At 42.2% G+C, this 14,711-nt stretch overlaps 1 protein-coding gene across 1 annotated transcript in view; it reads right to left on the reverse strand.

The window, feature by feature from the left end:
- The window catches only part of NCAM2 (neural cell adhesion molecule 2), a 455,107-nt gene that overhangs the window by 115,166 nt on the left and 325,230 nt on the right, over positions 1–14,711 (reverse strand). Inside the window, exons 12-13 of the mRNA XM_066599100.1 lie at positions 9,729–9,902; positions 7,979–8,098 (exon numbers count right to left, since the gene is read on the reverse strand). Of these exons, the coding sequence (XP_066455197.1) occupies positions 7,979–8,098; positions 9,729–9,902 (294 nt within the window). The remainder of the gene's footprint in view (positions 1–7,978; positions 8,099–9,728; positions 9,903–14,711) is intronic.

A 14,711-nucleotide genomic window follows, 5' to 3' on the forward strand; every position in this document is an offset into this window, starting at 1 on the left:
TTACGTCCTGGGGATAGCGTGAGATCACTTATGATCTCGCTCTATCCCGCACCGGAAGTCGGCTGTCAGTCATAGCCAGCCCCCCGCTGCAACAGCAGGGGGGCATCGGAGATGTTAACCCCTTTCATACCACGATCTATGTAGATAGCGGCATGGGAGGGGTTCACAGAGGGAGTGCACTCCCTCTGTGACGTCACCGGCCTCTCGCGATATAATCGCAGAGAGCCCGGCTGGTCGCCATGGTAACAGAAAGCCAGACACTGGCGTTCTGTATTGCCATAGCCTGTGATCGCTGTATAAGAGATAAGGCATGGCAGAGCAGCAGTGCTATACATAAGTACCCCAGAGGGACACAAATAGTGTAAAAAAAAAAAAAGATAATACAAATAAATAAAAAATAAAAATGTAAAAAAATAAAAAGTAAAACCCCTTTTTTATGCTTTTTCTCATATTAGCATAAAAAAAGGTAAAAGAAAATTAAAACCCCACATATTTGGTATTGTCGCATCCGTAACGATGTGTACAATACATTGCACATGCTTTTGACTGTGCACGGAAAAAAGCGTAAAAAAAATGCTAAAAAACTGCAGCAAAATGCTAAATGCCTCCCTAAAAACGCAATAAAAGTGATCAAAAAAGCCAAAATGGTACCAATAAAAACTACAGGTCGTCTTGCAAAAAATAAGCCCTAATAGAGCTCCGTACATGTGAGTAGAATTTGCTTTAATCCCATTAACTGCAATGGCAAACGTTTCCTCTGCAGAGAGAACGCAGCATTCCGCAACCTGTGAACGCACCCTAACATGTATTAATTTGTCGTACTTTCAAAATACGATTTCACCCAGGGCATAAAGCGTATGAAGGGAGAAACTGAAATCCGTAAAAAAGTAGGAAGATTTATGTGCTTTGCTTCTGGCTTGAATAGATTACCTGCTGCGAGCCGTGGAGTTTTAGTGAAGGAACACAAGTGGAAAGGAAACATTGTGAAGAGGACTACAAAAGTCCTAAGTTCAGTAGACATGCATTAAGATAAGTTATACTTACCACCGTTGGATACAATGTGATTGAAGTGGTTGAATCACTATTATATGGCTGAAAAGCAAAACCTCAGGGACAGACTTGATACATACAGTATGACCAATCTGATTGTTGAGAGGGCAGGAATTCAGCACTCATGGTAGCTTCTAAATCATCTGCTATATCTGCTCTTCACTGTATATTGTTAAAGGGAGTCTGTCAGCTCGAACATATTGTCCAAACTGCAGGCATCATGTTATAGAGCAGGAGGAGCCGAGCAGATTGTGCGGGGAAATAGCTCGGTAGCGTGCGGGTTTCGCGATATTTCAGGAATGGAAGACCAGCAGATGCAGTCCAAAAGCAGGCTTGACCTGCGATTATTTTTTACAACAGTAAAACAAAAGTCCAGCCTTAGCTTCAGGCAAACAAAACTATCGTCCAACATACGGGTATCAGACCATCCTGGCCTGATCAGGTCACACTTTGCAGGTGCAGCGTACAGCAGGGCTTCTATCTCCAAGCCAGTCACACAGGCTGCCAGGGTCCAGCAGCCATCTTAGCACCCTCTGTGTCCGTGCACTTGCTCTTGATGTGCACCCTTAGTCTGTCTCAGCCTCAGCACCTGGGCTGATTGGCCTCGCTCACACCCTGGAGTGGAGGAGGTAGAATGGACAGCCCCACTACCAACCTGCCATACATTCCAAAAAAAAACAGGTCCAGATATTTTAAAGAACAGATCTCCAGCAACTACTTGCTGGAGACCACATTACACTCCTGGTTTCCTATGTCTCCAATAGTGGGACGTGACCTTCCTCCAGTCCCCTTATGCATAATACCGGAACCAAGGGGCGACGTAGCGACCATCCACCACTACACCCCTCAGTACCTCACAATTAATATATAGCTTTATGGGCAAAGATTCAGTATAACTTGTATCTCGTATTTGTAACTTGTAACTTGTATTTATATCCCTGCACATTCCAGGCTGTACAGTCCAGTGGGTGGAGCTATCAGTGACTGACAGCTATCTGCTTATGACTGTGCATATAGGAGTAGCTGTCAATCACTGATAGCTCCACCTATTGGACTTTTCAGCTCATAATGTGCAGGGATATAAACGAATATAGTACAAGTTATACAGAATCTTTCCCCATAAAACTTTATACCAATTTTCTTGGCTCCTCCTGCTCAATAACATGCTGCTGTTTGGACAGTATATTCGAGCTGATAGATTCCCCTTCACAAACAGAAATCTATTTCCTTTATTTTTTTTCTCCAAAAATGTGAAGTGGTTGCATAAGATTAAAGAAAAAGGGTCTGTCTTCTGTTCAGTATCACCTTGGTCCATGGGCTGTATCTGGTATGGTGTCCCAGCCAATTCTCACTACAAGAAATAAGCTGCAATACCAGACACAACCTATAGACCAAGTGGTGCTGTTTCCAGAGAAAAAAATCTGACCCTATTATGTATTCTTTTACAACCCCTTAAACCTGCAAATGTTCGGGGAGAATATACTATTAACCCTTTCCAATCTACTGTCTGACGTCTAAAGACATTCTGATTGAATGCTGTACAGCTCCGATGTCGGAAGATGTCCGGCAGGGAATTCTTACTGTAGATTACTGGCCGCTCTGTTGTCGGGGGCCACTCCAGCATGTCACATACCGCAGTACTGGCTCTAGCCAGCAGATGGCGCCATCGAGAAATGGCAGAAAGAAAAAAAGCCCCCTAGGAAACCCTGAATCCAAAATTGGATTGCAAAGGGTTAAAGGATTTTTTACACCACGCTCCCCAGTGAAAAATGTAACAAATTGATCATATTGCTGAACAATGTTGAAACATTTTTTTCATATTTAAATATGTCTACATATCTGCCTACAATTTTAATGGTAAACCCCTACTGGAGTGCAAACATGCAAAAACGTTGTGCTTTTTAAAAAAAAGTTTTAATGAATTAGGCCCAATGTACATGGGCGAATTTGAATTGCGGAACCCATGCAGGGCACTAGCGTGGATGATCCACAGTTCAAGCCGCCCCTAGGGAACCATGGGCATCCTCAACTGAATTAAAGCATGCGGTTTTTATTTGTGGACCTTTCGGTCTGGAAAATAAATCGCAGCATGCTCCATTTTAGGCATTCATACACCCTAATAGGGCATATAATGGAAGGGGGGGGGGGGGGAGGGTGCATTGTGACCTAACTCTTTTATCATTTATTCTTTTCAGCACAAATCAGTAATAAATTTGTCTAAATTGATTTGCACCAATAAGAAGGTGCAGCTTACAGTATGCCAGAATTATGATATAACGCCAGTAATAAATGTGTGCCAGTGTCTTCTGTTCAAGTATAATGCCCTTACATGCATGCCAATGAGGAAAGCTACTAAGGATGCCATTGACTGCAAGGTCAAACTGTAAATGCTCCATTTATGCAAAAACAATTCCCAACTGACTTTGCATAAAACGGTCTAATGATACAGCTGTAAAAATCAAGGTAATCCAATGTAATGTTAGGCTGCACAGCAGAAAACACTTGGGGTTGGGACTCTGCTTAAATTCAGAGCCCAATACCGGCACAACCTTAGCGCCAGGCTGTGTGGGTACGCCACCCGACACACCTAAATGCTGCTCTTCAATCGATCCCATTATTGCAAAAGGGTGTTTAGCTTTCTGCTCAGTTTGATGGAATTACTGGCTGCATTGTTAAGTGTCCAACACGCTTTTTGTTAAGTAACGCCATCCGCTGTGTAATTAGCTGGACGGTAATTAGCAGCACCGTCCACATTCTCTTTTTTAAATAACAAAAATCTGCTCTATTTATTTTTCCCTTTATCAGCAGTTTTCAAACAATTTCACATGGGTCGGGTTTCTAAAAGTACTTTTTTTTTACAAAAGTTTTATTCGTGTGGATTTTAAAAGCAACTTGTCTCAAGGTTTGATTGTTATAAGCCAGTGGAAGCATGTGATTGGTCAATAGAATAGATCTCTAAACCTGCATACATTATGGCCCATTAGCCCATCATACCTTTGGAGATTACGTTCTCGCTCACATGGGCGTACGTGGCCTATATCATTTTTAGACATATAATATGCAGTAGCAAATACACATGGAGCAATAACCTCTTTTTTGTTTGTTTTTGCTGCATATATTAAATCCACAGCCTATATTGATGCGTATTATGTGCATAGTTTACACCAATATGCTGCATTTTTTTCCACATGCATGGAAAAAATACCCGGTGTGAGTGGCCCAATAGAAATCAATGGGCTTTTAGCACTGCGTACTACATGCATGAAAAATACACGCATAGTACGCAGTGATAATACGCCATGTGAGTGAGTCCTTCTTTTTAAACATCCAGTGCCCTTTGCAAATTAGGTCTGATATCCCAATATCCCAGTAGGCATATCCAGGTCATTGCAGCCACCCATCATGTAATTTAGCTGCCCTGCCGATGAGTATCATGGACGACGACACCTATATCAGTCACAGGTCAGTGTAGACACCGATGTCCCGGAAGTCAGAGTAGGATCAGCATATACTAAGAAGCCTGATGAGTCTGCCCATGGCAGGTCAGGCTCTTCTACACATGCGCCAGTACTGCTCTGACTTCCAGGACTCAGCGGTCTACTGATTGGACTCTGCAGCTGTCAATAATAGGACAATGAACAGTGAGGAAGAGCATTTCAGAATCAAGGCCAGCCATGAGAATGGTGCTTGGAGAAGTAAAGTTGATATTTTTCTGCAATAATCGCAGCGACAACTAAGAGAGTTGCTGTATAATCTCGCCCTGCTCCCCTGCTCTTACATGGATCTGTCTGCAGTTTTGTTGAACTCTTGATAACATCTCTTTAACTCTTTCCAATCCACTGTCTGACGTCTTCGTACATTCTGATTGAAGCTTGTACAGCTTCAATGTCAGAAGACATCCCACAGGGTATTCTTACCATCTATTGCCAGCCACTCCGCTGTCGGAGCCTCTCTGGTGCACACACACTGGCTTTAGCCAGCAGATGGCAGCGTTGTATAACAGCAAAATGAGAAAGCCTTTTAGAAAACCCTGAATTCAAAATCGGATTGGAAAGGGTTAAAGATTGAATGTTTGACTTAGCAGTCTTGTTTTACCAAAGTCGCTTCATGGCCGCCCATAGCTAAATGTGATCTGTGCAGTTGCACAGGGCACTGGCCACCAGCTTCTGAAGGAGCACCAGGCACATGTAAGCTAGAGGCGATTGTCCCCTTTAGGTTTGCCTGGCCAGATGATCTTCTTCCTTTATGTAGCTGTGTCTAGTGGACCTACATGAATCATTATCCTCCTGGCTTTGTCTCCTCCCCTCTGATGTTCCGAATTGCCATTGTAAACCCATTAGTGCCCCAGCAACACAATTACTTAATTCTGCTACTGTATTACTTAGTTCTGGTATTGTATCTATGTATTAAACGTGGGTCTGGTGCTGTATTGATATACTGTGCATAGTTCTGGTGCTATATTTATGTACTGAGCTTGGTTCTGGTGCTTTATGTATGTTATGGGCTTGGTTCTGGTTCCTTATTCATGTTATGAGCTTGATTCTGGAACAGTATTTATTCAATGACCTGTTTTGGTGTAGCGAAAAGAATGTGGAAAAATACTGGTGTGAAGGCGCAACCCTCTAAGCTACTAGAAGATAAAGGTCCAATATGTGACAGTGAAAGCACTTTTTTTATTATTTCACAAAATAAAAAACAGCAATTGAAAACTCATTTTGGGGACAAGCCCCTTCGTCAGTTCGGATGGATTGGACACAACAGGATGCCTGGGGGTGACACAACTCTAAAGGTGTATTGGGTGTGCCTGACGCCCTGTATGTGGCAGGAAGACAGGGGAGAAAGAAGTGCTTTCACTATGACATATTGGACCTTTATCTTCCAGTAGCTTAGAGGGTTGCGCCTTCACACCAGTATTTTTCCACATTTTTTTCGCTACACCCACGCCGACCCTGGTGGAGCGTCATCTGGTTGGCAGCGCCTCCATCCTTTAAATCACTCCATCATTGGACTTTGAACTCCAGAAATATTCCACCACCCTCACTGGGTCTTGCTTCACCCTCCTTTCTCATCTCTTTTACTCAATGTTCTGGTGTAGGTATGCTGCTATCGTGCTGCTTTGTGCACAAGCAGAATACAAGCAGAATGCCTATTAGTGCAATACACATAGTCTTTTTCTTAAGACGGGGCAGTCAAAAAAATTTGAACACAGGGTGTCATCTAACTTAAGGCCGGTACTGGGTTACATATCAAGTTGTAGCTTTAAGCATGACAGCTGACAGGGTTAAAACCATAGTTACAGTTATCCTCCAACTCCTGTTCTGGCCGCAACCTCCCTGTTGAATGAAGACAGAGTTTTCTTTGTGTAGGAGCCCAAGAGTCCCACTGTTTGCAGAAGTAGCTGGGTCTAACCGGTATCCAGTCTGTGCATGCTATTTAACACCTAATGCCATCAGTGCCCCCAGGCTTTAGTGTGCTTCCATGCTTGCTCTGGAAGATTGTGCCTAAGGTAATTTGAAGTGTGGCCAAACATTTGAATTGATTTCTGCAGGTTTACTCTTCACTTAGTGTATATAAAATGTTGAAAAGTTAGCAGCAAATGTTCCATTTAAAGAGTTAAGCTCTAAGGAAATGTCTGTTTAAGAAAATGCAATGACAATTCAGGAGCATCTTCTCTTCGAACTGTGATATTCCTCATCGAAGCACAATCGAAAAGGCAAATAAGAACGTCCATCTGTCAATGTATCTATACACTTCCAGAAAGAACATCCGTGAATAGCACAATGCAGAAAAGTTTTTCAGCTTTATTATTTTATGGTGAATACAGGCGTTTCCTAAAATACATTTTGGGACGATGATGGTGCGGCCTCTGATAGTGTATCCGTCATAAATGATTACTATTAGAGGTGAGTGAATTCCTTCACGTTTCATCAAATCACAAATCGGTTAGTCATATTTGGCCATTAAAAACTAGGACATTGAGCAAAACAATTTTAGAAGCCCAATTTTTAATTCCATTAATAACTCAAGGGGTACAGAGGGGGCTTTTTAATTGCTCAAAGGAAACAGTGGGCCTTTATTAATGACTCAGGGGACACAATGGGACCTATAAATGACTATGGACACAGTGGGGACTATGAATGGCTTAAGGGACACAATGGGGCCTTAGTAATTACACAGCAGGAACAGTGGGACTCAGGTAGGTAGAGTGGGGCATATAAACTACTAAGGGGAGCATAGTGGGGCCTATAAATTACTACGGGAGCATAGTGAGGCCTATAAATTGATAAGGGAAGATAGTGGGGCCTACTACTAACTAAGGGGTAATAAAATACAATGACCCATGTAAACCTGAAATCCACTCTAGTCATGCCCATCTGAACTCTCTGCCTAAGGACATGGTGATGGCAAAATCCATTGAGGAGTTTAAGAGGGACTAGATGCCTTTCTAGAGTGCTATATTATTAGGTGACCAGTCGGTTGCTGTTCTGGGTCTTACATTTAGGTAGGAACTATCTAAGGTTGATCCAGGGATTATTCTGACTGCCATTACGGAGTGGGGAAGAAATTTTTCCCCAAATGGGCTAATTGGCTTCTGCTTCTTGGGGTTTTGCCTTTTTCTGGATCAACAAGGGGGTTGAAACAGGCTGAACTGGATGAACATTGTCTTCATTCAGCCTAACATACTATGTTACATAATATGCTAACTGCTGATTATACAGGCTTATACAAACAAAAAGAGATGTATAAATCTGTCTTTTATACTTTTCCATTCTTTCCGATCCTCTTCTGGCATTGCTTCCCCAAAACTGACTTTAAACCTGCCCTAGAACCTTCACATGTGATACCAGCTTTAGATTACACACAATATAGTAAACAAATGCATTAAACACCCACAGAATTCAATAGAGCGAACACATTATATACTTACGAACAGGAAGAGTCTGAAAAATTTCTATTTTACTATATTCTCCTTGACCTTTCCCATTTACAGCAGCGACTTTGACTTCATATGTTGTATTGGCTTCCAAATTGGCTAGAACAACAATTGCTGCAAAAAAAAAAGACTGTAGTTAGAGAAACATTAGTAAAATACATAAGACTAATACACAAAATATCTTGTAATTATCACATTCAAGTCATGTCAGTGTGCTTGCCCTACATTTTCACAGCCTTGATTTCTGTCAATGGAAATACTGCATCTAAAAGGGATATTAGTCCAATGGGAGACATTAAAATGGTAATAGAGTAATTCACAGCCATGGCTAGGCTTTTCTTCACCTGGGTCCTAGTCCTTCATTAAAAAGACTGTCCGGTTGTAAACTATTGATGGCCCACCTAAAGTATAAAGGGTGCAACCCCCTTAACTTTAAGCAATATGGTAAGGAACGGCATAGCAAACTGTTTTACTGTCTGTTCTATGCTCACTAGAGATGAGCGAACGTACTCGTTTATGGCGATTTCGCAATCAAGCATCGCTTTTTTCAAGTAACTGACTACTCAAGCGAAAAGATTCGGGGGGTGCAAGGGGTGACCAGGGTTTGTAGAGGGGAGTGGGGGGGGGAGAGAGAGGGAGAGCTCCCCCCTGTTCCCCACTGCTACCCCTCGCTCCACCACGCCGCCCCCCCCCCCGCCCCCCCCAAATCTTTTCGCTTGAGTAGTCAGTTACTCGAAAAAAGCGATGCTCAATTGCGAAATCGCCCTAAACGAGTACGTTAGCTCATCTCTAATGCTCACCTCTTTGAATAGAGTATTTTAACAAACAGATGACCCCAAAGTGTTGAGGTCTTTAGGTTTGAAGAATTTCACATCTACAGTGTGTGAACATCAACAGAATTGTTGACAACCCGAAAGGTCTGATGGTTCATTTACGTGGGCTGATTCTCATGGCTTAACATTCCTAAGAATGCTCGTTCACCCAACAATCAAATCATGTTTAGGGACCAACGATCATCTGATGACCAAGTAAATGCTCACAGCTCATTAATACATCACAGGGAGACGTACAGCTAGGCTATAGGGGTGAAGAACGATATTACTGATCAATCTCCCCCATAAGCCAATTCTCGGTCTATGAAAAAAGAAAATGTAATGGGCACCAATCAACATACAAGTCAATCAGTGCTCCGTACATCGGGCCAAGAAATCAGCAGGTGCGAAAAGACCATTACAAACCGTAAAGAAAGAAAACAGCCGCATGTGGTGAAGTTATTTCAGCCACTCTCTGCATCAAAACTTCAGAGAACCCTTTCATATTTACGGCAGCAAAATGGGTAAAAAGGAAGTCAGCCAACAAAATGGGGTAAACTAATAAGTAAATATTTCGAGTGCAGTAATTGTTTGCACAAAAGGGTTTGAGAGAAGAGAAGGTTGCCAAATTCTTTGAAGAGTTCACAGCATCTTTGAGAAAAACATGTTACTGCAGTTTTTGATGTGTTTTTTTTTTTCTTTTTTTTTTTTTAATCCACAGCCAGAAATAGATCCAGTGGGAGGAAGAAGTAAAAGTCTTTCCAGGCTTACTTTTATATTTCCCATTTCTGTTGAATCCACTTCTGGCTTTGACTCAAAAAACAATATCAAAAACTGCAGCTATTTTTTTTAAAAAAGTTATAGCATTAAAAAATAAAAAATAAAAATACAAGTCGTTGTTCTTTTAAATCTCAGTTGGACCAATGACTCACTTTGTGTTCCATGCGAATGGACAACCTTCCAAATATCTGAAGACACTTCTTTAAAATCCATTTGATAGTGATGAATTGGGACACCACCGTGTGAGTCCGGCTTATTGAAAAAGATTTTGGCGTATGTCTGTGACAGTTCTATCACTCGCAAACCATGTGGACTGGAAGGCACATCTGTGGGATACAAAAACACTTGAGATGTAATGATAGAAGAACAAAGTATACAAATACTGAGGAGACAAAATTATTGTATAGACTCAAAGATACTGATGTGTCTCGAAGAGGGGCGCGCAATCATTTTGAATCGAGGTCCACACTGTTAGATTAAACCAATCCCAAGGGCCACAATGAAATTCAAAGGCTTATTAAAAATCCGCCAAAAAGTGATATTACTTAGTGATTTCAATCTATTAGCTTGGTCAGATGGGGTACAGTTTCTTCTAGTGCAGAAGACCTAGTAGGCCTGAGGAGCCTTAAAAGGCCATGCAGGGCTCCTCTGGGAAATTTATATGCAAATAGAAGACGTTACCCTCATTGACAATAAAATAATGCACCCAGATAGAAATGTTGGATTGCTGCAAAACTCGGCATGCAGTTACGTCTTAGGCAAATATGTAAATGATTATGGCTATGGTCTGATTAGACACTTAGTCTTGCCACCAGAGGCTGTAAAAGTTCTTCCCTGTTGCCCTATAAAAAGGCTCTTAAAGGCTACTTTTGTGTAGTGTACCTCTTGTTGAGAAACCATTAACTGCTAGACATGCCTCTACAATGCACTTGAAGACATTTTGCCCAGTTAATAGACTTTGAGAGGTGACACATAATTGAAATGCGAGATTGGGGTAGGTCGTTTCTACGATACAGCCTCCATCTTGGATGTTCTGACCCAGCTGTGGGGGGAGGGGGGTTTGTGGGGAGGGAGCAGTGGTTATGTGCAAATCAATGTCCGATAACCATAACAGATAACCATGTGCAGACTGTTTTGGGAGTTTTGTCCTTCATCAGTGTGCAGTAGGTTACTGGCTGGCTGGGTGAGAGGCTTATGATGTGGTTTGGAATGGAAAACAGGCCTCTCACCCAGCCAAGCAGCAACCTATTGCACTTTGATGAAGGGAAAAAACACCAAAAAACAGTCTGTCTGTGCATGGTTATCTTTTCCTTCTGGAGAAGGCCTCAGTTTGTTATAAGGTTTGTTAAATGATCTGACATTAACTTGCAGGAATGCTGCCTTCCAATAGATGGTGCTGTAGGGACACTGTTACACGTTTCTCAGAGGAACATGCGTGGCCTTATAAATAAGTCTCCTCGTATGTTCTAGGTGCTGTCCCACGGAGAAACCATATCCTTCTTTATCTACATCAAGGCCTTTCATCAAGCCAAGCTACAATCTAGTGCTTACTGATGAGGGGCAAACCCCCAAAACTGTCTGCACATGATTATCTTTCCCTTCTGGAGAAGACTCTGGCTTTGGCTTATATTCCCAGTCATTTTTATAGTAAAAAAGATTTAGAGTGCAGTGCCTTCCAGTGATAGTAAATACAGTATATTTACCACCAGCGAACACAAGTGACATTTTCTCTGATTGGAGATATCCACTTTCCCTTTTCTTCTTTATCTGGGTGCAGACTGTCATGAGGACTTGTCTCGGGGCATGCTCTCCATCATCCTGCTATGTCTAATATCCCTCTCAATGCTCCCTATAGTACTCGTGCCCTACTTTGTGCCCCATGTGGTAATGATGCCTCCTTTGTTCCCTAAACAATAATAGTGACTCCCTGCTTCCACTTCATATTCACAATCTTCTATCTGCTGCATTTCCCCTTTCCCACAATTTTGGCATGCGTTAATTAAACTTTAATCCCTACTAATGGCAGCATCTCACAGGTAAAGCAAGATACATAGTGTTCTCGACTCCCCCACCCCTTCTCCTGGTTCATACAGTACTTTGAGATCCTAGGGACAGGGGAGATGATTGGTGTATACAGGCTGTGAAACCTGTCAAATGGCAGTGTGAGTAGGTGTGTTAAAGTTTATTCAGTGTGTTTTGGGAGTTTTGGGGGCTAAGGGGCCCATCAATTACAGTCCTTCCTGCCACTGTAAGTAGGGTGTCCCAAGTCACAACTGTGATCACTGCAACCCCTATAGGTATGCCAAAACCAATTCAGCAGGTAGGGAGGCAGTAAATGTATATTAACAGTAACCAGCAAAGGGAGGGAAAAATACTCAAAATACAACTCATTGTCAAAAAAAAATCACGTCCCTAAAAGGAGATATGCAAATAATAGTTGTGGTGATTAGATGAACAGTCTTGCCACCTGAGGCCCTAAAAGTGGTTCCACCCTTGGCCTATAAAAGGCTCTCGGAGGCTCCTGGTGTGTAGTGACCTCTCCTTCCCCTTGTGTAGAGCTTGTTGACCACTAGAAGCCTCTACGATGCAGAGAAGAGATTTCGCCCAGCTAACAGAATTTGAGAGGGGCGCATTATTGGAATGAGAGAAGCTGGACTGTCATATCAACAAATTATCCCCCACTCGGACCGTTCTGAACAGACTGCTAGGAAGTGTTGGGACTAGTGGATGCATGAGGGCACACAAGGCGAATGGGTTCTAGACACCCTCAACAGACTATTAGCACAAAGGATCATCTGATTGCCTGACAAGCTCAAGCAGCTCCAACTGTTTCATTGTCTGCAATCCAGAGACAGGTTGCACCACCGTTACGGATTTGTCTCACGGCTCCAATTCTGTGTAGGCCTTTGACACTAACTCACTGTCGCCACTGTTTGCAGTGATGTCGTGAACAACTAAACTCGACTGCTATGGAGTGAAATTGCGTTGTCTTCAACAATTAATCCAGGTTTAGTTTGAACACTGATCACACCGTGTTTGTGTCTGGAGACCTAGGGGTGAGCGCATCAATCTTGCCTTTGCTGTGGAGCACTACACTCACTAATGGTTTGAAGATCTGCGTCGCCATCACATACGACAGTCGGTCACCCCTAGTAGTGGTACGAGGGATAATGACAGCTTAGCTATATGTTGAGGACATCCTGCAGCCACGTGTTGTATCTCATGGCGGCTTTCAAGAGGCAGCAGACTAATGCTTGGCTGCACAGGGTGTCACAGGAAAATCTCCACAACATTGCCACACTTCTGGGGCTGCCCGGTCACCAGATTTATCCCCAATAGAACATGTATGGGACCATCTAGGACACCAACTTTAATAGCCTATGAGTTTGCATTATCTAGAGGTTTGGTTATAGCAAATGTGGACTGATGTGCGGCAGGATACCATATGGGACCCTTATGCCTCTATGCCCAACCATATCACATCTTGCATCCAATTTTCGAGGCAACCCAACAGGGTACTAGAGCCTCCCTTTGAGTTTTACATTAAAAATGATCCTTTTGCTCTGATATTGTAATCACTTACTAATATAAACGTTACAATCACACATAGTCAGTTTCATTTGATTCCGGCAACTCCTTGTACGTGTTTGACTTTTTTGACAATGAGTGTGTGTTGTTTTGATACAATGTCTAAGGCAGCAGTGCATATAATACACCTTTTTTGTAATGATGGGTCTCTTCAAAGATCATAGCAATAAAATGACCTACTTCAGAAAGAACAGCAAACCATCATGAGAAGTTTGTGTGCTCCCTCAAGAGCCCTCTCTGAGAAATCATTGCAGTCTTCTGGGCCAATATCCAAAAGGTAGGAAGAATGTGATAAACTACAAGTTTTATTTTGTATTGTACCAACAAACATAAGACCTATCATTTCTGACAAATGCGAGAGCATCATCGCTTGCCCCTTGTTCTAAAATACAATACACAGATGAGCAACCAAAGGAACGATTTTATACAATGCTTTATATTTTGCAAATGCGTGACTCCATCATATGTGTCACCCACAACATTCTGAATTCCTCGGTGCTTCTGGAGTTATTAAACTTTCATTTCAGTTCTTAAAAATATATATATATATTTTTTTAAATTTTAGATCTTCAGAAATATATACAAAATTAAAGGGTTTCTTCCACTTCTAGTTATCAATAGCCTATCCCCAAAGGGGGTCAACAATTGCAGATTGGGAAGAGGGGGTCCTGGCGGTCAGCTATTCATCTGGGTTGGATGTCTTAATGTATGGAACCAGCAGTAGCAGACAGCTCCAAATACTACTGAATGGCCCTGGCTGCTATTGCAAGACGAATCTTATTCACTTTAGTGGGACTCAGAAACAGCTCCGTACATTAAGACACCAGTTTGAGGGAATGGCTGATGTGGGGGTCCTGTTTGGCAGACCTCGCCTATTTTTTATTGATGGCCTTCCCTGAGAATAGGCAATCAATACTTTTAAGCTGGAAACCCCTTTAATGACTCATGTCATAAGCAGTTTCAACATTCCATTAAATGGGTGTTCACAAGTTAGACATTTTTGAGACATTCACAGGATGCATAGTAACAAAGGAGACAATATCCATCTAGTTTAGCCTATTTTCACCCCCTTTGTTGATCCAGAGGAAGCCAAAAAAAACAACTAATAAAACAGAAGCCAGTTTAGCCCATATGGGTGGAAAAATTCCTTCCTGACTCCATAATGGCAGTCAGAATAATCCCTGGATCAACAATTTGAAAGCTCCTACTTGTCTACAAGATGGATATGCTATAAATATCTAAGAGATGCGCACTTGTCCCTGGAACAGGGGCTCCCTGATGATTGACTCACCTGCTTGCCTGTTTCCATAACTCCTATAATAGTAATAGAAGGAACTGCACACAAATGCATGCCCACCTATCCACTTCCTCTCTACCTGGATATGTTATACAAAGGTTTCTTGATTAGGTAATATCGTGGTCAGGGAACCCCCATTCTGGATATGGATGCAGCTTCCAGAGGTGAGACATTTTGATATATCTTATGGATATGCCATACATGCTCTGAGAATGTCCCTTTAATGGAATGTCCAAACTGCTTATGGCAT

The sequence above is a fragment of the Eleutherodactylus coqui genome, chromosome 4 (assembly GCF_035609145.1).
Source record: "Eleutherodactylus coqui strain aEleCoq1 chromosome 4, aEleCoq1.hap1, whole genome shotgun sequence".
NCBI lineage: Eukaryota > Metazoa > Chordata > Amphibia > Anura > Eleutherodactylidae > Eleutherodactylus > Eleutherodactylus coqui.